This window comes from Schistocerca americana, chromosome X (assembly GCF_021461395.2).
Source record: "Schistocerca americana isolate TAMUIC-IGC-003095 chromosome X, iqSchAmer2.1, whole genome shotgun sequence".
Classification (NCBI taxonomy): Eukaryota; Metazoa; Arthropoda; class Insecta; order Orthoptera; family Acrididae; genus Schistocerca; species Schistocerca americana.
Genome location: NC_060130.1, coordinates 625,328,364 through 625,352,908, shown reverse-complemented (window position 1 = coordinate 625,352,908; position 24,545 = coordinate 625,328,364). Strand labels below are relative to the sequence as shown.

Sequence of the window (24,545 nt, the reverse complement as noted above, 5' to 3'; positions counted from 1 at the left end):
AAGATAATGATCATCCAGCAGCTTAGTGAAGGGTATTTTGCGCAGTGCAGAGAGTTTTTTAGCATAATGGAGGAAATTTTTACGGAAGATGCAGATCCTACAGTCTTCATGAGAAATGAAGCACATTTTCATGTAGACAGTTATGTCAATGTTCAAAATTGTCGGTATTGGGTGCCAGAGAACCAACATGAATTACACCAAAGACCTTGCCACAGTTTAAAACTAACAGTGTGGTGCTGCATTTCAAAGATGGTGACTGTTGGACCCTAATTTTTTGAAGAGGAAGGAACTGCAGTTACTGTGACATCAGCGTGATACATTAAAATGTTGAACAACGTTCTTCATCCAGAACTTGAAAGACATCAAGTAAACATGAGAGAAATATGGTTTCAGCAGGACAGTGCCACAGCTCACACAGTGAGAGCATCCATGGAAGTGGTTCGACAAATGTTCCCAGGACATGTTATTTCGAGAAATGGTGATGTTTATTGGCCCCCTCGTTCACCCGATTTGTCGATATGAGACTTCTTTTTGTGGGGATATTTAAAATCAAAAGCCTACATGAACAAGCCTCATACAATCAATGACCAGAAGAAGTGCCAAATGAAATGTTGGAGAGACCCATGTGTAACTTTTGGGAGAGGATCCAAATTGTATCCAGTACGGACATCATCTCCAAGACATTATTTTTTGAACTTAATTAAAGTATGTATATTTCAAAACTGCATTAAAAATCTATCACTTAATGCTTGTTTTTATTATTTTTATCAAACCGTGTCCCAGTCATTCAACAGGGAAAAACATGCGTTTCCTCTGCTCCACCCTGTAGTAGTAGTGTCGTACCATCGACAGACACTCAAGACCAAAATCTTCACTAGGTTCTCAACATGCCCTTTTTGAATTCAGAGTATGCATATAAAGGCAAATGCAAAAGGGCACATCCCCCCCCCCCCCACACACACACACACACACACACACATGCATACACAGGCACATGTGCATGCGCACACACACTCACGCACGCACACGCACACACGCACACACACACACACACACACACACACACACACACACACACACACACACACTCACGTCCAATCATCCACACATGCACACACACACACACACACACACACACACACACACACACACACACAGGTACAACTACACTGTGCCACCAGAACACACAATGCTGGCAGGTAGACTTGGGTGAGGGGTTGTTCTGGTTAGAGTGGACAAGGGGAGAAAAGAGGTGAGCAGTGGGTGACAGTGTTTGGCGAATGGATCACAGTGCGGCAGCATGTCTACAAGATAGGAATGCAGGAGCAAGTGACACTAGGTGCACAAGATAGAAGGTGACACATGGGCATGGAAACCAGTGTGTTTGTGCAGCCCAAGTTGATGTGATGTAGGGAACTCAAATTGGAGGGGATAGCAGAAAAGAGGAGGAGGAGTATGTAGAGAAGGTGTTTTGGGTACAGGGGTAAGTGGAGATTGAGGCAAGTAGGGGTATGGGAATGAAGGTTGTGTTTCAAGGGTAACTCTCATCTAAGTAGCTCAAAAAAACTGGTCCTGTGGGGGAGGGTCCAGATAGCATGGATTTTGAAGCAGCCATTGAAATGAAGCATGTCATGCTTAGTAGCATGTTCCACCGCCTGGTAGGCAACTCTGCTCTTGGGCAAAGTTTGGCTGCTGTCTGGTTATGACTCAGTGTCTCTACTATGTGGTAAAATAAGCACACAATTGTTCCTGATGGACAGCACATCAAAGTTTGTTACATGAGAATAGTTGACAATGTGCTAGGGAATAACAATTCCACATGTATGCTATTCTGTCTGTATGTGTAGAAGTTATTTATCTGAAACTGATACTGCCACTTTGAAGAATAGTGAGTACTGTTCAGACATAATCAACACAAAATTGGTTACACTTTTTTCCAAAAATTAAGATCCTCATTGTCTACTATCCATATATATAGAGTGCCATGCTATTATTTGGAAGAGAGATAATAAGACTAACCTGCTCAGTACTCAATAAGGCCATTAATTAACTTAAGGATTTATTTATTCTCATAGCAGAAACATACATGTTATACACAGTTATGACTATATTATTTTGACCCAAAACATGGTCATTTCCAATGCACCTTAAAGAAGTTTATCTACTGTGCAGGAGATTGGACACAGTTGGCACTGAAGCATAATTATGATGAACAGTCTGCTCTTCTCCACAGATGCACTGAATATCATCTTGAGCTTACCAAATTAACCCTTGATCTGCCAACTCCATATCTCAGCCTATTCAAGGACTTCCAAGACATCCATTTCTCATCATAGCGAGGAGACAGTTGCGACCTAGCTTTTTCAACAGTGGTTCTAAATACTGTCAATGTTCTATGGAAATTCTTCCTTGACTTCAGTCATTGTGTGTGCAGTTTGTGCCCATACAGAGGATACATTCTCTCCTGCTCCACTTTCGCCGGCCGCGGTGGTCTCGCGGTTCTAGGCGCTCAGTCCGGAACCGCGCGACTGCTATGGTCGCAGGTTCGAATCCTGCCTCGGGCATGGATGTGTGTGATGTCCTTAGGTTAGTTAGGTTTAAGTAGTTCTAAGTTCTAGGGGACTGATGACCACAGATGTTAAGTCCCATAGTGCTCAGAGCCATTTGAACCAGCCATTTTGCTCCACTTTCTTTTTTTCCTCATTTGTAGCTACTTCTCTTCGAACAGAAGGTGTCACTATTCCTGTGAGGTGGTAAAGCCATTCAACTAGAGTGGATTTCAAGGAACCTGTTATGATTCTGCAGTGTCATTGAGAGTTATGTCCACCTGTTTGGCATGTGTTGAATTATACTAAACAGGACATGCATAATCTGCTGCAGAACAGCGTACTCCCATTGCAGAGATACGTAGAGTTTCAGGTTGACTACTCCCATTATGATCCAGTCAGTTTCTGTAGAAGGTTTTACCTGGTGGATACTTTTGACTTGCAGTTCACGCAACACTTTCTGAAAGTAAGAGATCTCTCAAGTGTCGCTAGATATTTCGGGGTCTCACAGTGCTCCTGTTTGACACCTGACTACACTATCTTTAATATGTGACTAGCTTCACTGTTTATCAAATGAAAAGCACACACTTGTGGGTACAAAAAATACCAAGCTATGTTGAATGGTTTTGCTGAATTTGGAAGGCACTTTAATTGGAAAATTGTATAAATATATGTGAGTACTACACTGGTGTGCCAAAGAAACTGGTACAGGCATGCATATTCAAATACAGAGATGCATAAACAGGCATAATACAGCACTGCGGTTGGCAATGTCTATATAATACAAGTGTCTGACATAGTTCTTTGATCGGCTACTGCTGCTACAAAGGCAGGTTATCAGGATTTAAGTTAGTTTGAAAATCGCGTTATAGTCAGCACATGAATGATGGGACATTGCAACTCTGATGTATAAGTGAAGTGGAGATTTTTCCATACAACCATTTCACGAGTGTACCATGAATATCAGGAATCTGGTAAAACATCAAATCTCTTACATTTATGTGGCCAGAAACAGATCTTCCAAGAAGGGGACCAATGATGACTGAAGGGAATCATTCAATGTGACAGAAGTGCAACCCTTCTGCAAATTGCTGCAGATTTCAATGTTGGATTATCAACAAGTGTCAGTGTGTAAATCATTCAATGAAACATCATCGATGTAGGCTTTCGGAGCCAAAGTCCCACTCACGTTCCCTTGATGACTGCACGACACAAGGCTTTAGGCCTCGCCTGGGTCCATCAACACCAACATTGGACTGTTGATGACTGGAAACATGTTGCCTGGTCGGACAAGTCTTGTTTCAAATTGTATTGAATGGATGATCATGTATGGGTATGGAGACAATCTCATGACTCCATGGACCCTGCATTTCAGCAGGGGACAGTTCAAGCTGGTGGAGGCTCTGTAATGGTGTGGGACATGTGCAGATGGAGTGATATGGGACCCCTGATATGTCTAGATACAACTCTGACAGGTGACACATATGTAAGCATCCTGTCTTATCACCTGCATCCATTCATGTCCATTGTGCATTCCGACAGACTTGGGCAATTCCAGCAGGATGCTGTGACACCGCACATGTCCAGAATTTGCTACAGAGTGGCTCCAGAGACACACTTCTAAGTTTTCCGCCAGCAGCCAAACTCCCCAAACATGAACATTATCTAGCATATCTGGGATGTCTTGCAATAAACTGTTCACATGAGATCTCCACCCCTCATACTCTTACAGATTTATGGTCAGCCCTGCAGGTTTCATGGTGTTAATTCCCTCCAGCACTACTTGAGACATTAGTTATGTCCATGCCACATCATGTTGGGGCACTTCTGCGTGCTCGCAGGGGTCCTACACGACATTAGGCAGGTGTACCGGTTTCCTTGGCTCTGCTGTGTAGGCACCAGTACAAACTTTAATTTAAAAACCACCAATACAGATATTTTTAAGTGTGAGATTTTATCACTACTGTAATTGTATTTTTTATTCAGTGAAAATGTATCTGTACAATATGAAATGAGAAACTGACTGTATATCCATTTACAGTAATATAATTCAAGAAATGATTTGTGGGCATCAACATTCTGATGAATAAATTTTCCTGGTCTAAAACCATGTGATGCGTGGAGTATTTTCTTTGCAAATTATCGGAGAGGTGCTATGGATAAAGAATACATAAATAAAAAAAAAATTATTTCCATCTTCCTCACGGCTCATTACACATTATTGCCCCTAAAGAATTCTGTTTCTTACAGCCTGAATTTCTTCTCTGTTGCTAATTTTCTCACGTAGACATAATCTTTCACTTACTTGGTTCTCAGAGTTTCTCGTAATGATTGTGTCCTTGCTCAATATTATCAGTTGCTCATACTCCCCGCCTCTGCCTTAAATGTTTCTGCCTTTTCCATATCCTGAAGCTCTAATAATATTATTTTACTCGTACATCATCTTTATTGTAATTATCCTATCACAGTTTCTCTGATATGCTGCTGAGGTATGTGATATGTTTGATCTCATCATACATTAATTGGCCTCACATCATCCCTCTCTTCACATCAATATGGTCCCCACAGCTTCTAGCTAACATTTTCTTTAACTTCCTATTCATCCTTGGCCTTCTTCCTTCCATTTTCACTCTTTCTCATTAATTCTTAAAAACGGTGTTTCTATGAAGAAAGCTCAAAATTAGCTGTGTGCTTCTGCTTTACTACATACTGATGACACAAATCCCTTATTTATTGGAGTTCATTTAACTATTTTGGTACATTCAACCAAAATTAAAGAAGTTGCCAGACTTTTACAGTTATTGTTTTTTTCCCTTTTTAAATTAATTAATGATCATTCATCTCTTAGAGACATGATCCCATCTATTTCATAAACTAATAAAATACAATATTGTAAGCAGATGATTATAAGTGAAAAAAAAGAACACAGGTCATGAGCAACAATCATAATTATGTTCTGTTAGGCATGGGTCTTGAATTTGATTTTCTTGTGAAACATTGAACTTGTAATACATACATATTCTGATTGACAGTTACATTGGAAAATCCCTTCTTTCTGAAAATGATGAACATGGGAGACACATGTGTAGCCATGACATCAAAATGAAAATGACAACAATGATGTTGTAAGGAATGAAGATGAAGAACTATTACATTGTATACTATATACTGAAATTATGAACTTTTATATAGTGTAGCTACAAATGCTATTCTATAATTTACAAAATCCAATGCACAACTGGAAAACAATAGATGTGTCACATCACAATATTAAAGTCAAGAAGGTATACAGTAGCACAGTGGCAGTCTCAGTGTCGACAAACCAAAAAGAAATTTTACTTGACCCAGTTTTCTTTCTGCCATCAAGGGGGAGGAATATAGGAGACATCTACATCCACATGATTACTCTGCAGTTCACAATTAAGTGCCTGGTAGAGAGTTCATTGAGCCACCTTTAAGCTACTTCTCTATCATTCCACTCTCCAACAGCGCATGGGAAAAACAAATACTTAAATATTTCTGTGTGAGCTCCAACTTCTTTTGTTTTATTATGATTATCATTCCTCCCTAAGTAAGTTGGTGCCAACAAAATATTTTCAAACACTGAGGTGGAAGCTGGTGATTGAAATTTCATGAAAAGGTTCAGCTATAGTGAAAAGTGCCTTTGTTTTAATTACTGCCACCCCAATCCGTGTATCATATCTGTGGCACTTTCTCCTCTAGTTCATGTCAATACAAAATGAGTTGGCCTTCCCTCAACGTTTTCTATGTCCTCCATCAATCCTATCTGATGTGGGTTCCACACCACACAGCACTACTCCAGAAAAAAAGAAGGCAGACAAGCTTAGTGTAAGCAGTCTCCTTAATAGACTTGCTACATTTTTCGTTCTGCCAATAAATCACCATCTTTGGTTCATTTTCCCAACAACATTATCAATCTGACCATTCCACTTTAAGTTAGTCATAACAGTAATCCATAGGTGTTTAGTTGAGGTTACAGCCTTTAGATTTGTGTGATTTATTATTGTGTATGGGAAAGAAGGGTAAAGTGGCCAGGTTGGGAAAAGTTGTCACTGCTTACCTGATGTCTTCAACAGTGCTGCTCCCTACCAAGAAGTGGCCAAAATAGATGTAATCAGCACCGTTAGTGTTGTTAGTGACTTTGATAAAGGAAGGTTTAGGTTTTTTTGGTCATTTGATGTAAGGTTAGTCACCCTATTACTTTAGTTGTTTCACTTTCATGCAGAGCAATAGATTTTTGCAATATCACGGTTCATGCAATGCATTTTCCCTTACAAATATAAGTCAATGTCATTTCCTTCGGTTGTATTGTTTCGCGAGTGATCCACTGATACAGACATGGCGTCTGATCGGGAAAACTGGCCACTATTCCTGATAGTTCATTGTCAATATGTTTATCTGAATGAGAATTAACTAATTCCATATTTTATGCATAGTATAACGACTGAAATTAAAACATTACAAATTGTGTTATGCACAATATCCATTATTCTGCTCTCCTGCAAGGGTTTCCAAGTGCTTCAAGGTGCCAAGAAAATACATATGTAAAAGAGAACAACAAACATGGGACACTGTTGCAATGCAAAAGGCAACTGAAGCAGTAAAGAATGATAACATGTCTTTTTCAACAGCAGCAATACAATTCAACATTTCACATAATATGCTAAAATGAAGAATTCTGGACAAAAAAAAAGACATGCAGTTGGCAGTAAAAAGGTTATGGGCAGCTTAAGGGCAGTGTACAGAGAAGAACAAGAGCAAGGACTCCTTAATTACATTTTTGAAATGGATAAGTGATTTTCCTACCCCTATGAACCATGGACCTTGCTGTTGGTGGGGAGGCTTGCGTGCCTCAGCGATGCAGATGGTTGTACCGTAGGTGCAACCACAACGGAGGGGTTTCTGTTGAGAGGCCAGACAAATGTGTGGTTCCTGAAGAGGGGCAGCAGCCTTTTCAGTAGTTGCAGGGGCAACAGTCTGGATGATTGACTGATCTGGCCTTGCAACACTAACCAAAACGGCCTTGCTGTGCTAGCACTGCGAACAGCTGAAAGCAAGGGGAAACTACAGCCATAATTTTTCCCGAGGGCATGCAGCTTTACTGTATGGTTAAGTGATGATGGCATCCTCTTGGGTAAAATATTCCGGAGATAAAATAGACCCCCATTCAGATCTCCGGGCAGGGACTACTCAGGAGGACGTCATTATCAGGAGAAAGAAAACTGGCATTCTATGGATCAGAGGGTGGAATGTCAGATCCCTTAATCGGGCAGGTAGGTTAGAAAATTTAAAAAGGGAAATGGATAGGTTGCAGTTAGATATAGTGGGAATTAGTGAAGTTCGGTGGCAGGAGGAACAAGACTTTTGGTCAGGTGAATACAGGGTTATAAATACAAAATCAAATAGGGGTAATGCAGGAGTAGGTTTAATAATGAATAAAAAAATAGGAGTGTGGGCAAGCTACTACCGACAGCATAGTGAATGCATTATTGTGGCCAAGATAGACACGAAGCCCATGCCTACTACAGTAGTACAAGTTTATATGCCAACTAGCTCTGCAGATGATGAAGAAATTGATGAAATGTATGATGAGATAAAAGAAATTATTCAGGTAGTGAAGGGAGACGAAAATTTAATAGTCATGGGTGACTGGAATTCGAGAGTAGGAAAAGGGAGAGAAGGAAACATAGTGGGTGAATATGGATTGGGGGAGAGAAATGAAAGAGGAAGTCGTCTGGTAGAATTTTGCACAGAGCATAACTTAATCATAGCTAACACTTGGTTCAAGAATCATAAAAGAAGGTTGTATACATGGAAGAATCCTGGAGATACTAGAAGGTATCAGATAGATTATACAATGGTAAGACAGAGATTTAGGAACCAGGTTTTAAATTGTAAGACATTTCCAGGGGCAGATGTGGACTCTGACCACAATCTATTGGTTATGAACTGTAGATTAAAACTGAAGAAACTGCAAAAAGGTGGGAATTTGAGGAGATGGGACCTGGATAAACTGACTAAACCAGAGGTTGTACAGAGTTTCAGGGAGAGCATAAGGGAACAATTGACAGGAATGGGGGAAAGAAATACAGCAGAAGAAGAATGGGTAGCTCTGAGGGATGAAGTAGTGAAGGCAGCAGAGGATCAAGTAGGTAAAAAGACGAGGGCTAGTAGAAATCTTTGGGTAACAGAAGAAATATTGAATTTAATTGATGAAAGAAGAAAATATAAAAACACAGTAAATGAAGCAGGCAAAAGGGAATACAGACGTCTCAAAAATGAGATCGACAGGAAGTGCAAAATGGCTAAGCAGGTTTGGCTAGAGGACAAATGTAAGGATGTAGAGGCTTATCTCACTAGGGGTAGGATAGATACTGCCTACAGCAAAATTAAAAGAGACCTTTGGAGAAAAGAGAACCACTTGCATGAATATCAAGAGCTCAGATGAAAACCCAATTCTAAGCAAAGAAGGGAAAGCAGAAAAGTTTAAGGAGTATATAGAGGGTCTATACAACGGCGACGTACTTGAAGACAATATTATGGAAATGGAAGAGGATGTAGATGAAGATGAAATGGGAGATACGATACTGCGTGAAGAGTTTGACAGAGCACTGATAGATCTGAGTCGAAACAAGGCCCCGGGAGTAGACAACATTCCATTGGAACTACTGACGGCCTTGGGAGAGCCAGTCCTGACAAAACTCTACCATCTGGTGAGCAAGATGTATGAGACAGGCGAAATACCCTCAGACTTCAAGAAGAATATAATAATTCCAATCCCAAAGAAAGCAGGTGTTGACAGATGTGAAAATTACCGAACTATCAGTTTAATAAGTCACAGCTGCAAAATACTAACTCGAATTCTTTACCGATGAATGGAAAAACTGGTAGCAGCCGACCTGGGCGAAGATCAGTTTGGATTCCGTAGAAATGTTGGAATACGTGAGGCAATACTGATCCTATGACTTATCTTAGAAAATAGATTAAGGAAAGGCAAACCTACATTTCTAGCATTTGTGGACTTAGAGAAAGCTTTTGACAATGTTGATTGGAATACTCTCTTTCAAATTCTAAAGGTGGCAGGGGTAAAATACAGGGAGCGAAAGGCTATTTACAATTTGTACAGAAACCAGATGGCAGTTATAAGAGTCGAGGGACATGAAAGGGAAGCAGCGGTTGGGAAGGGAGTGAGACAGGGTTGTAGCCTCTCCCCGATGTTATTCAATCTGTATATTGAGCAAGCAGTAAAGGAAACAAAAGAAAAATTCAGAGTAGGTATTAAAGTCCATGGAGAAGAAATAAAAACATTGAGGTTCACCGGTGACATTGTAATTCTATCATAGACAGCAAAGAACTTGGAAGAGCAGTTGAACAGAATGGACAGTGTCTTGAAAGGAGGATATAAGATGAACATCAACAAAAGCAAAACTAGGATAATGGAATGTAGTTGAATTAAGTTGGGTGATGCTGAGGGAATTAGATTAGGAAATGAGAGACTTAAAGTAGTAAAGGAGTTTTTCTATTTGGGGAGCAAAATAACTGATGATGGTCGAAGTAGAGAGGATATAAAATGTAGACTGGCAATGGCAAGGAAAGCATTTCTAAAGAAGAGAAATTTGTTATAATCGAGTATAGATTTAAGTGTCAGGAAGTTGTTTCTGAAAGTATTGGTATGGAGTGTAGCCATGTATGGAAGTGAAACATGGATGATAAATAGTTTGGACAAGAAGAGAATAGAAGCTTTTGAAATGTGGTGCTACAGAAGAATGCTGAAGATAAAGTGGGTAGATCACATAACTAATGAGGAGGTAGTGAATAGAATTGGGGAGAAGAGGAGTTTGTGGCACAACTTTACAAGAAGAAGGCACTGATTGGTAGGACATGTTCTGAGGCATCAAGGGATCACAAATTTAGCATTGGAGGGCAGTGTGAAGGGTAAAAATTGTAGAGGGAGACCAAGAGATGAATACACTAAGCAGATTCAGAAGGATGTAGGTTGCAGTGAGTTCTGGGAGATGAAGAAGCTTGCACAGGATAGAGTAGCATGGAGAGCTGCATCAAACCAGTCTCAGAACTGAAGACAACAACAACAACAACAAGTGATTTTATGGAATTACAGTGAATGACATGCGGCAATTAGCAGTCAAATTGGTAACGCATAACAAAATACCCCATTGTTTCAACAGAGTCTGAAATGGCAAGGAAAGACTGGGTGGTGTGCTTTAGAGAACAGCATCCTAATATTAATCTTACGAAGCCAGAGTCTACTTCTGTGGCTAGAGCACAAGTGTTTAACAATGAGAATGTAGACAAGGTTTTTGATTTCCTTAAGATAGTGCAAGATAAACAGTTTCAACCTGCTCATCATACTTATAATGTAGATGAAACCGGTCTTCTGACAGTTTCCAAGAACAGCAAAGTGTTTGCACTCAAAGGAGGATGACAAGTCAGATCCACTACTTCAGCTGATAGAGGTTTGCTTTTGACTTTTGTAGTGTGTCTGTCTGCAGGAGGAAATTTCTACCCCATTTGTAATCTTCCCTAGGCGAAGAATGAAGGATGAACATAAAAACAGGGCTCCATCAGGAACGTAATATGCATGCCACCCTTGCGGGTGGAATCTGAGTGAAAGCTTTTTGGAATACTTTTTGGATACTAGAAGGTTTCAGATAGATTATATAATGGTAAGACAGAGATTTAGGAACCAGATTTTAAATACAGTTATTAAATTTAATAGATTTCAGCAGTGTTGCGTGCCATTTGTGGCGAAATAATGACTTAATAAACTTTTGTAATCGTTCGCTCGCTGTGTTTTATAGAGTTTTCAGTGTGTTGAAGTCGTTTAGTAAATTTCGTGCTTTAGTTTTCAACCGATGTTTATTATTCTTTCTAGTGAAATATTTCAGTAAAATTTTCATTTAGTGTTTTAACTTTGCTTAGTGTTACAGTGGTCGTTTTAATTTTTTGGTTTTAGCTAATAATTTTGTGAAGTTTTGCTGGTATTGGTATTGGCTGTGTTGTAGTAGTATTAATACAAGTAGCTGCTTTCTTAGTAGGCAGAGAATTTTGAGACCATTATTGTTAGTTCTTAAATAGTTCTACTGGTGCTACTGAACTTTGGTAATGTAGACGTATAATTTTTTTCAGTAACTGTAAAATTTTACCATGAGTGAAAAGTGTGGGCTCTGTCGTAGGTTTGTGAGTAGTGGATTACGGTGTGGGATTTGTTCAAAGTATTTTCATTGCGGTGAATGCAGTGGGGAAGCCAGTGGTCATTTTAGGGAGATCCTCTCCTGGGAACGTAGAATCTGTAGTAGAAACAAGTTAATAGAGGAGCAGGAGCGTAAGATCTGCTGTGCCCTTCAGGTGCAGTTACAATGCGCAAAGGAGGAACTAGATAGGTTGAGGAGGGTGAAGGGTGGTGGGGAATGGGAACTGGCAGTTGGCAAAAAGGTAGCTAGGAAGAGGAGGTATTCAGACAGTTTTATTTTGCATACACGCAATAGATACGACCAACTGTCAGAGTTGAGTGGAGAGGAGCCTCGTGTAGCCGTAGATGTAGGTAACTTGCAGCAGTCCTCAGCAATTAGGAAGCCTAGGTTAGTTGCGAAGTCCAGCAGATTGAAGGTTCTGCTGCTAGGTAGTTCCCACGGTAGAGGTGTGGGCCAGCAGTTGCAGGAAGTGTTGGGGTGTGAGTACCAGGTCACCAGAATTGTGAAGCCTAGTGCAGGGTTGGCTCAGGTGACTGAAAGCATAGGGGAGTTATGTAAGAATTTTACGAAAGAGGATCAGGTAGTGATAGTGGGTGGAGCAGGGAACAGTCTTGATAGGGACGGGGAATATGATGTCAGTGGTGACTTGGTTAAGATAGTTGCTCAAACTGGTGGCACTAATGTGCACTTCGTGCAACTGTTTCAGCATCATGATTGGCCTCACCTTAATGCGGCTGTTAGGAGTGTTAATGTGGGGCTGGGGAGGGCACTGATGGTGGAGGGCATGGATCATATCTCAGTGGTGCCAGTTGGGTGTATCAGTAGATGGGGTTTAACTAGGCATGGCCTGCACCTCAATAGGTATGGGAAGGGGAGGCTGGCTAAGCTTATAGGTGACAGTGTAGTGGGTGGTGGTGGTGCTGGTAGTGGTATCACTCATGGAAAAATTCCTGTAGTAGTTGGTGTTAAAGCTACACCTTTTTTAGACTGAAGTCAGCTGATAGGTATACCTGCATAAAGGAAGTGCCTCTAACTAAGGGCTCACCTCCAGAGGATGTAATGTTTCCAAGTAGAGAAGGAATTAGCATATTTCATCAAAATATAAGAGGTATTAGAGATAAAGTTAGTGAACTGCTAATAGATGTTAACTCTGAAATTATTGGTATATCAGAGCACCACTTAAATAATTTGATAATTCAGAGGCTTCCTTTACCAGGCTACAGATTAGCTGGCTGTTTCTCAAGGAGTTCCTTGTGGGGTGCGGGAGTGGCTCTGTACATAAAAAACAGTATTTCATTAGAGTCCATAGACGTATCACGACACTGCACTGAACAGATATTTGAAAGTTGTGCAGCATTAGTTGAATTTAGTGAAACTAAACTTCTAATTGCTGTTGTTTATAGGTCCCTCAACTCTGACTTCAGAGCATTTTTGCTTAAGCTAGAGAGGGTTCTTGATTCACTTTGTAGGATGTACCAGAAAGTAGTTATATGTGGTGACTTCAACATTAATTTTGTACATGATTGTGCAAGAAAAAGGATGTTGGTAGATCTCCTAAATTCATATGATCTGATGCAAACTGTGTTTTTTCCAACTAGGGTTCAGGGGAGCAGTAGCACAGTCATAGACAATATTTTTATTCATTCTTAATTACTAGATGGGCATTCTGTTAGTAAAAGGGTGAATGGCCTTTCAGACCATGATGCACAAATTTTAACACTAAAAGGTTTTTGTACTCAAACTAATGTCGGATTTAATTACAAACTATGCAGGAAAGTTAATCCAACAGCAATAGAGAGTTTTTCAAAACTTGTCACGGAACAAGAGTGGCAAGATGTTTATAGTGCCAGTAATATAGATGATAAATACAATGCTTTCCATAACACATTTCTCATGCTCTTTGAGAGTTGCTTTCCATTAGAACATTCTAAATGGGGTACTAGCAGTAATGGACAGCCCAGTTGGCTGATTAGTGGGATAAGAATATCATGTAGAACAAAGCGGGAATTATATCAAAATGTTAGAAGTAGTCACAATCAAGCTACAGTAGCCCATTACAAGCAGTATTGTAAGGTGCTTAAAAATGTTATTAGCAAGACAAAAAGTATGTGGTATGCAAATAGAATATCTAATTCACAGGATAAAATTAAAGCCATATGGTCAGTTATGAAGGAAGTGTCTGGTCAGCAGCAGAAGGTTCATGATATAAAGTCAGTTCGCAGTAATAATATTTTTGTTACTGATAAATCAGATATATGTACAGTATCTAACAACCATTTTCTGAGCATTGCTGGTGAATTAAATAAAAATTTAGTTTCTACAGGAAATCATATAAATTTCTTAGCAAATGCCTTTCCGAGACTGACGTCTGAAATACTCCTCTGTGATACAGACAAGAGGGAGATTGAGTCAATAATTAAATCACTGAAGACTAAGGACTCTCATGGTTATGATGGAGTGTCTAGTAGAATATTTAAGTACTGTGCTGCACATGTTAGCCCTGTATTTAGCCATATTTGTAATTTTTCCTTTAGGAATGGTCAGTTTCCTGAGGGATTAAAGTACTCATTAGTAAAGCCGCTATATAAAAAGGGAGAAAGGGATAATGAAGATAATTTTAGACCTATTTCTATGTCATCAGTGTTTACAAAAGTTATCGAAAAGGCTGTGTATGTAAGGTTAATTGATCATTTTATATCACACGATTTGCTATCAAATGTACAGTTCGGCTTTAGAAGTCGTTTGACAACTGAAAATGCTATATTCTCTTTTCTCTGTGAGGTACTGGATGGGCTAAACAAAAAGTGTCGAACGCTTGGCGTATTTTTTTATTTAACAAAGGCATTTGACTGTGTTGATCTCACAATATTGCTCTAGAAGTTGGACCATTATGGAATAAGGGGAGTAGCTCACAATTGGTTCACTTCTTACTTTAGCAACAGGCAGCAAAAGGTCATTATTCACAATGTTGATAATGGCTGTGATGTGGGATCTGAGTGGGGTACTGTCAAGTGGGGGGTGCCCCAGGGATCAGTGTTGGGGCTGCTCCTTTTCCTTATTTATTTAAATGATATGCCCTCTAGTATTATGGGTAACTCTAAAATATTTATGTTTGCTGATGACACTAGCTTGGTAGTAAAGGATGTTGTGTGCAACATTGACTCGGTGTCAAGTAGTGCAGTACATAACCTCAGTTCATGGCTTGTAGAAAATAAACTAATGTTAAATCACAGTAAGACTCAGTTTTCACAGTTTCTAACACACAATTCAACAAAACCTGACGTTTTAATCTCACAGAATGGGCATATGATTAGTGAAACTGAACAGTTCAAATTCCTAGGTGTTCAGATAGATAGTAAGCTGTTGTGGAAAGCCCACGTTCAGGATCTTGTTCAAAGACTTAATACTGCCATTTTCACTATTCGAACGGTATCGAAAGTGAGTGATACTTCGACACGTAAATTAGTCTACTTTGCTTATTTTCATTCACTTATGTCGCATGGTATTATGTTTTGGGGTAACTCTTCCCATTCTAGAAGGATATTTTTGGCTCAGAAACGGGCGGTTCGGGCAATAAGTGGTGTGAGTTCATGAACCTCTTGTCGACCTCTGTTCACGAGTCTGGGTATTTTGACATTGGCCTCTCAATATGTATATTCCTTATTGTCATTTCTTGTTACCAATATTAGTTTATTTCCAACAATAAGCATCTTCACTCAGTTAATATTCGGCAGAAATCAAACCTCCATTAGGATCGGACTTAATTAACTCTTGTGCAAAAAGAAGTGCAGTATACTGCTGCATCCATTTTCAATAAGCTGCCACTCGAATTCAAAAATCTTAGCAGTACTCCACGCACTTTCAAATCGAAGCTGAAGAGTTTCCTCATGGGTCACTCCTTCTATTCTGTTGAGGAGTTCCTTGAAAAATTAAGATGATTCTCATTGTATTGCTGATAGCGTCTGCTTAAACTTATGGTCTGATTTTCTTTCAGGTTCATGAACATTTATTTTTATCTGTTATTACTTTCATGTTGTAAGTTCATGTACTGACATGTTCAATGACCTTGGAGATTTTCTCCTCAATTTGGTCCCACAGAACTTGACATGTAAATAAAATAAAAAAATAAAAATTGTAAGACATTTCCAGGGGCAGATGTGGACTCTGACCACAATCTATTGGTTATGAACTGTAGATTAAAACTGAAGAAACTGCAAAAAGGTGGGAATTTGAGGAGATGGGACCTGGACAAACTGAAAGAACCAGAGGTTGTACAGAGTTTCAGGGAGAGCATAAGGGAACAATTGACAGGAATGGGGGAAAGAAATACAGTAGAAGAAGAATGGGCAGCTGTTGAGGAATGGAATAGTGAAGACAGCAGAGGATCAAGTAGGTAAAAAGATGAGGGCTAGTAGAAATCCTCGGGTAACAGAAGAGATACAGAATTTAATTGATGAAAGGAGAAAATACAAAAATGGTGTAAGTGAAGCAGACAAAAAGGAATACAGACGTCTCAAAAATGAGATCAACAGGAAGTGCAAAATGGCTAATCAGGTATGGTTAGAGGACAAATGTAAGGATGTAGAGGCTTATCTCATGAGGGGTACGATAGATACTGCCTACAGGAAAATTAAAGAGACCTTTGGAGAAAAGAGAACCACTTGCATGAATATCAAGAGCTCAGATGGAAACCCAGTTCTAAGCCAAGAAGGGAAAGCAGAAAGGTGGAAAGAGCATATAGAGGGTCTATACAGGGGCGATGTTCTTGAGGACAATATTTTGGAAATGGAAGAGGATGTAGATGAAGATGAAATGAGAGATATGATACTGCATGAAGAGTTTGACAGAGCACTGAAAGACCAAAGTCAAAACAAGGACCCGGGAGTAGACAACATTCCATTAGAACTACTGAAAGCCTTGGGAGAGCCAGTCCTGACAAAAATCTACCATCTGGTGAGCAAGATGTATGAGACAGGCGAAATTCGCTCAGAGTTCAAGAAAAATATGATAATTCCAATCCCAAAGAAAGCAGGTGTTGATAAATGTGAAAATTACCAAACTATCAGTTTAATAAGTCACAGCTGCAAAATACCAACTCGAATTCTTTACAGACGAATGGAAAAATGGTAGAAGCCAACCTCGGGAAGATCAGTTTGGGTTCCATAGAAATGTTGGAACATGTGAGGCAATACTGACCCTATGACTTATCTTAGAAGAAAGATTAAGAAAAGGCAAACCTACGTTTCTAGCATTTGTAGACTTAGAGAAAGCTTTTGACAATGTTGACCGGAATACTCTCTTTCAAATTCTGAAAGTGGCAGGGGTAAAATTTATAAGAGTTGAGGGACATGAAAGGTAAGCCATGGTTGGGAAGGGAGTGAGACAGGTTTGTAGCCTCTCCCTGTTCAATCTGTATATTGAGCAAGCAGCAAAGGAAACAAAAGAAAAGTTCGGAGTAGTTATTAAAATCCAGGAAGAAGAAATAAAAACTTTGAGGTTCGCCGATGACATTGTAATTCTGTCAGAGACTGCAAAGGACTTGGAAGAGCAGTTGAACGGAATGGACAGTGTCTTGAAAGGAGGGTATAAATGAACATCAACAAAAGCAAAACGAGCATAATGGAATGTAGTTCAATTAAGTCGGGTGATGCTGAGGGAATTAGATTAGGAAATGAGACATTTAAAGTAGTAAAGGAGTTTTGCTATTTGGGGAGCAAAATAACTGATGATGGTCGAAGTAAAGAGAATATAAAATGTAGACTGGCAATGGCAAGGAAAGCGTTTCTGAAGAAGAGAAATTTGTTAACATCGAGTATAGATTTAAGTGTCAGGAAGTCATTTCTGAAAGTATTGGTATGGAGTGTAGCCATGTATGGAAGTGAAACATAGACAATAAATAGTTTAGACAAGGTAAGAATAGAAGCTTTCGAAATGTGGTGCTACAGAAGAATGCTGAAGATTAAATGGGTAGATCACATCACTAATGAGGAGGTATTGAACAGAATTGGAGAGAAGAGGAGTTTGTGGCACAACTTGACTAGAAGAAGGGATCGGTTGGTAGGACACGTTCTGAGGCATCAAGGGATCACCAATTTAGTACTGGAGGGCAGCATGGATGGTAAAAATCATAGAGGGTGACCAAGAGATGAATACACTAAGCAGATTCAGAAGGAGGTAGGCTGCAGTAGGCACTGGGAGATGAAGAAGCTTGCACAGGATAGAGTAGCATGGAGAGCTGCATCAACCAGTCTCAGGACTGAAGACCACAACAACAACAACAACAACATGCCACATTTTTTAAAACATGCAAAATCGACTGCTCAAAATTCAGTTCTACTAATCTTAGATGGTCATTCCACCCATACTAAAAGCTAAGATTTCATTGACAAGGCCAGAGAATATCATACAACTATTGTGTGCTTGCACCCACACTGTAGCCACAAGCTCCAACTTTTAGATGAAGCATTCATGTCTCCTTTTAAAACCTTCTACACCAAAGCTTATGAAAAATTTCTTTGCATTAATCCAGGAAGAACTGTTACATAGTTTCCAATAACTGCACTCTTGGGTGAAGCGCTTCTTATTGCAGCTATTCCAACACAGCAATCGATAGCACCAGACAGTGTGAATTTTTCCTCTAGACCCTAAAGTGTTTACCGATGAAGATTATACTGCAGCTGAGGTACTGATATTCCTTTGGATAGGGACACTAATATTGTGCCTTTTTAAAAAATTGATTCTTCTCATTGTGAAACAGCTGAGTCTTCTGCAAGCGATGGTCCCTCTGGATGCCAAACTGCTGTGTCTTCTTCAAATACACCTCCTGGTTCATTTCTAGAACCAAATTATGAGCTGCCTTTCAAGTGCAGGCTTCCTTCAGATTATTGGTGGTGAGACTTCTCCAAGAGAAGGTTCTCCTCAGTGTTTGACCATTAATATCCTCCCTCTGAGTATCCAACAGATGGGTTCCACATAAGCCCAAAGGATGCAAAAGATTTCCCTAAGAAACAGAGTGTGGATCAAAGACGAACTAAGAGTGAAAAATAAAAGACTGTCATAATCACTTCAAGCACTTATAAAAATGTGTTGCCTGAAACTAAAAGAAAGAAAGAGTAGTAGCTTTTAATGAAAAAAAGGACGTTTGAAGAAAAACAAACAGGGAAGGCCAATATTCTACAATGTAAGGCAACACAAAACAAAGGTAAGAAGCTAAAGGTGGGACCATACTCTAAAAGAGTTTCTGCTAAAAAGAAACTTTTTCAAGAAGAAATGGAAGAAGAAAATTCCACTCATGAGGACAGTGACACAGACTGCTTTTACTGCAAGGAAGTGTTTTCTAGATCTAAAGAAAATGAAGGATGGATTAGATGTTGGAGACATAAACGCTGGGCCCACAAAGTGTGCGCTGGATGTCATATGAATGGCAACAACCTCAAATGGGAATTTTGTACATGACTTAATATTGTTTCTGAATGGATAAACTGTGAATGAATCAGACTGAAATAGCAGTCCACTGTGTCACTGATTTCTCTATTTACATCATTAGAAATAATTAATGTTTCTTATTTGTGGACCTTTTTTGTGCCAACAGTGTACTGCAACCCATTTCTTTCTCATTTGTATTATTGTTCTCCTAATTATAATCAATTGTGAAATAAATAATATAAGCCTACCCATGTTTTAAATTAAACAGTCTATTTGTGAATGGTGGCAAAAGGCAGGTCACTTTATTTCATTAGGTAGGGAAAAGTGGCCACTATGTAAGCTTTCAGAAAAACTTTTATATATCCTATAAAATAAACTTTTACCTTAGTTATAAATTTTTGGTGTGGTGCTTTACAGTATGTAGATTCGAGATGTATATCCAAGAAGCTTCTGTTAATAGCCATGGTTTCATGAAAATTCAGTTTCACTTAGAGTGGCCACGTTACCCCACCTTCCCCTAAATGAAATTTAGGGGATTATTTTTAGTGCTCACTTGGATGACTTCACACTTTTCATAATTCTTTTCCACCATATAGATGTCTTGTCTAAATAATTTTTCAAATTTTTTTGATCATCTGATGACTTTACATGACGGCAAATGACAGCAACATCTGCAAACAATCTAAGAGGACTGCTCAGATTGCCTCCTAAATCATTTATATAGATCAGGAACAACAGAGGGAATGCCAGATGTTGCTTGTGTTTTACTCGATGACTTCCCATCAATTATTACTATCTGCGACCTTTCTGACAGGAAATCGCAAATCCATTCATACAATTGATACAATGCTCCATAGTCACACTATTTAATTAGAAGTCATTTGTGAGGAATGGTACTCATTACTTTGTGAGAATAAAGAGCTACATGTGTATCGCAATGATATTTTCTGAATCCGTGTTGGCTATTTGTCAATAAATCATTTTATTAAAGGTGATTTATAATTTTTGGAGCACAGTATATGTTCAAAAATCCTACTGCAAATTAATGTTAGTGATATGGTCTCTAATTCAGTGGATTATTCCTATTTTCTTTCTTAGGTATTGGTATGACTTACACAACTTTCCAGTCTTTGGGTATGGATCTTTCTACAAGCGAGTAGTTGCCTATGATTGCTAGGTATGGGGCTATTGTTTCTGCATACTCTGAAAGGAACCTGACTGGTATACAATGTGGACTGAAAGCCTTGCCTTTCTTAAGTGTTTTAAGCTGCTTCGCTAGACTGAGGATATCTGCTTCTAAGTTACTCATGTTGGCAGTTGTTGTTGATTCAGATTCTGGAGTATTTACTCTGCCTTCTTTCGTAAAGGAATTTTGGAAAACCATGTTTTGTAACTCTGCTTCAGTTGTGCTGCCATCAATAACATCATCATTGTCATCATGCAGTGAAGGTGTTGACTGTGTCTTGCCATTGGTGTACTTTACATATGACTATGATCTCTTTGGGTTTACTACCAGATCTTGAGACAGCTTTGTTGTGGAAACTATTAAAAGCATCTCACTTTGAAGTTCACACTAAATTTTGAGATTCTGTAAAACTCTACCAATCTTGGAGATTTTTCAGTCTTTTAAATGTGGCATGCCTTTTTTGTTGCTTCTGCAACAGTGTTCTGACCTATTTTGTATACCATGGGGGATCAGTATCATGTCTTATTAATTTATTTGGTATATATCTCTCAGTTGCGATAGATACCATTTCTCTGAATTTAAATCACATCTGGTCTATGCTTGCACAGTCACATTGGAAGAAGTGGAGACTGTCTCTTAGCAAGGCCTCTAGCTACCAAAACCTTGTGATCACTGACCTCTGTATCCACCGTCTACACTTTGAGTAGATTCCTGAAATAGTTGTCCAAAATAATTTTAAACATGTATTTTTGCCTACACAGATTGAAGTCACACCAACTATAACTGTACAAGTGGGGTACCTATTTTAATTGACACTCAAGGTTTCTTTGAACTGTCCAGCAAATGTATCATCTGAGTTGGGGCTCAGTAAAAAGAACCAATTATTAATTTTTTCTGGTTGTCAAGTATAGCTTCCACGCACACTAACTCACAGGAAGTATCCACTACAGTTTCACTACAAAGTAAACTACTTCTGACAGCAATAAACACTCCATAACCAAGTGTATTTAATTTATCCTTTCTGAACATGGTTAGGTCCTTTGTAAAAATTTTGGCTCAACGTATTTCTGGCATTAGCCTTCTTTCCATACCTATTATGATTTGATTCAGTGCTTTCTATTAGTGTTTGGACCTCTGACTCTTTTTTAACACAGCTAGAACTGTTTACAACTAAATACTGATTCTTTCTATGTCCACCCTCTTCCTGTGTTCATTACACACTAGTATTATTTTTCTACAACTTACCTTCAACCTTTAGTTGGAAAGCCATCTGCTCATAGCCAGCTGGATTTTCAGCAATACAAGAATACAGGCCGACATCATCTTCTAATGCATACATCAAATGCAGTTGCTTGCCATCTGATGATATGTAAATATTTTCTGATGTCCCCGCAACAAGTGGTATCCCATTCTGTGCACAGCAGCATTAAAGAGAGATGAAAGAATTCATGTATTATGCTGTTTGTAAATTACATTTAGTATAGTTAAGAATCAGCAACATTTTATATACACAATCCATCATGAAGATGCTTGAAAAGATGTTAATAAACTAGCTGCACATGTAGTTATAATACTGATTGAGAGACAGTAATATCTACAACATAGTGTTTCATCAAGGACAGATGACTATACCAAAATTCTCTTTCATGGGGTAAGATATATGAATACAAACAAATTTGAAAGCAAAAACTGTAAACAAAGTTTCTTTTGCAGTTATGACCAGAAGATAAGTAATAGGGTACAAATTGCAGTGAGAATTAAATAAAAATATTAGCCACTGTCTTCTGATCAAGACTTTTGTTTTGTTAATATTCAAAAATACACTGCAAACCTTGTGTCACAAGATAAAAACAGCAATGTATTACATTTAATATGAACTCATGTTTTATTTTATGCTTACTTTATACCATGTATAAGTTGGTGCAGGAGAACCATCTAATGCACACTTCAGAACTGTTCTCTGATGAAGTTTCACTGGGTGGTTCTGGACAGTTGGTATTCCAGGAACAACTGACGGTGGCTCTGGCAAGATTTGTCCAATACATAGTGGTAAGTGATTACTAGGTAACTATTATAAACTTTATGAAAGAGAAGCAAAAATAGAGTTTCTAAATATATTTTGAAGCAAAATACTGTTACAAAGATATTTTTAAATTAAAAACTGTTATAAAAATTTGCTATTGAATGCTATTTAATATATTTAAAAAATACACCCGTTGACTCACTATGCCACTATGGAAGAAATTTTCATTTAGTGAAAAATCATCTACATCAAATACCCTATCCAAATAATGAAATACAAAATTTGTTTTTATAAATACATAAAAATGAAAAGTCAACCCAGTAAAGACTGGAAGACCAGACATATGCACAAAGAAAACTTAATAAATACAATAGCTTTTTGAACAAGATATACCTGGAGGAAACAAGATTAGTCATGGTTTACGTAGGAAAGTCACACAGTACCTGATGGGAGAAGAATGCAGAGCCAGGCTTCTTGTCTTGTGTATGTGACCTTCCTCCTTGAAACATATATGGTTTTATTTCCTCCAGCTATATTATCTCTTTCAATAGATGGAGAATGTCCTTGTTACAAATTAAAATTATTTTTTGTTCTAGTAATTGTCTTCACTAAATGTGTGATAAAACTAAATCTGTGATTTTATGCTGTTTACCACAGGTAAATGCAAATGAAACACTTTCAAAAATTATGTTGAGAACATGATCTGAACTACAACAACAATGTAAATATTAGTATTGGAAGATTGGAAAATAATAATTTACATTTTTCCTTAGGGCTTATGGACAAACACTTACATTGTTCTGACACTGCAAGTAGTCTGTGGTGAGAGGTTGCGTTTGGCGGAGAGGTTGTGAAGAACAATGAAAGTGGAAGGGAACTAGAGGAGGAAGGATTAAGAGGGGGTGGGTGGGATAGACTGAATTCATGAATACCACAAGTGGAAACCTAATTCAGATGTAGACAGAATCAGCAGTGTGTTGCAAATGATAAATGAGAGTTTCAGGGAGGAATTTGGGTGGGGAAGTTTGGGGGGCTGAAAGAATAGTATAAAGGGAGAGGGTACATACTGAGGAACAGCGTCAGTGATGACTCATAGACTCACAGTGCAAGGAACTGAAATCAAGGGATTAAGGAGAAGTACTGAGGCATAAGAAGCTGAGGAGTTGTGTTGGGTGTCAGGAGAGGAGGTTATTATAGAACATGGAGTCAAAAGTTGAGGCTAGGGGATTACTGGACTGAAAGACGTATTCTCAAGACAGTTTCCACATATGCAATTCAGAGAAGTTTGTTTTGGGGATGATAATTCAGATGAATGGATGTTGATGGTAACCATTTTGTGGTCCGTAGGTGGTCAGTCATGCCTTTGACCACAATTTAGTGGAAATAACCCCCATATAAAAAAGCTATGCAATAGCTGAAACAGCATTGGTGGTCCTCTGTCTGATGGAAAAGTATATGCCTGTTACAGGATTGAAATAGTTTATCCTGGATGGTGCACAAGACAGGTCTGGCATATGGGTCTTTCACATATACATGACTCATGTGATCAGGCACTGGAAGAAGGACTTCCAAAAGGACAGACCAGGATGTTTCACAGCTTGGATTGTCAGTGGTGTACAATTTTGGGAGATGTGGGAAGGATTTTGGTGAAGATAACCCATAGCTCAGGGCACAATGAGAGGTTTTTGATCTTTGGCAAAGGATAAGATTCAGTTACTGAAGTCCAAAGTGACAATCATTACCAACAGTATTATGAAAATAATAGTTGCTACTCACCAGGCACACCAAAAAGATTGTGAGAAAGTGAGCTTTTTGCCAACAAGGCCTTCATTGAAAATAGACAAGATACCCACACACACTCATCCAAATACAACTCACACACACATAACCGCAGTCCCTGGCTGCTGAAGGTAAACTGCGAACAGCAATGGTGCTGCTTGCAGTCTAGCTTCATCAACCATAGACTGTGATGTGTGTGTGTGTGTGTGTGTGTGTGTGTGTGTGTGTGTGTGTGTGTGTGAGTGTGTGTGTATTGCCTATTTTTGACCAAGGCCTTGTTGGCCAAAAGTTCACTTTCTGACAGTCTTTTTGGTATGCCTATTTGCGACTCAGCATCTCCACTATATGGGGAG

At 38.9% G+C, this 24,545-nt stretch overlaps 1 protein-coding gene across 1 annotated transcript in view; it reads right to left on the bottom strand.

Annotated features, from left to right (window-relative positions):
• LOC124555753 (hemicentin-1-like) overlaps positions 1-24,545 on the bottom strand; it is an 817,128-nt gene that overhangs the window by 255,205 nt on the left and 537,378 nt on the right. The window contains exons 39-40 of the mRNA XM_047129776.1: positions 22,291-22,412; positions 21,636-21,801 (exon numbers count right to left, since the gene is read on the bottom strand). Of these exons, the coding sequence (XP_046985732.1) occupies positions 21,636-21,801; positions 22,291-22,412 (288 nt within the window). The remainder of the gene's footprint in view (positions 1-21,635; positions 21,802-22,290; positions 22,413-24,545) is intronic.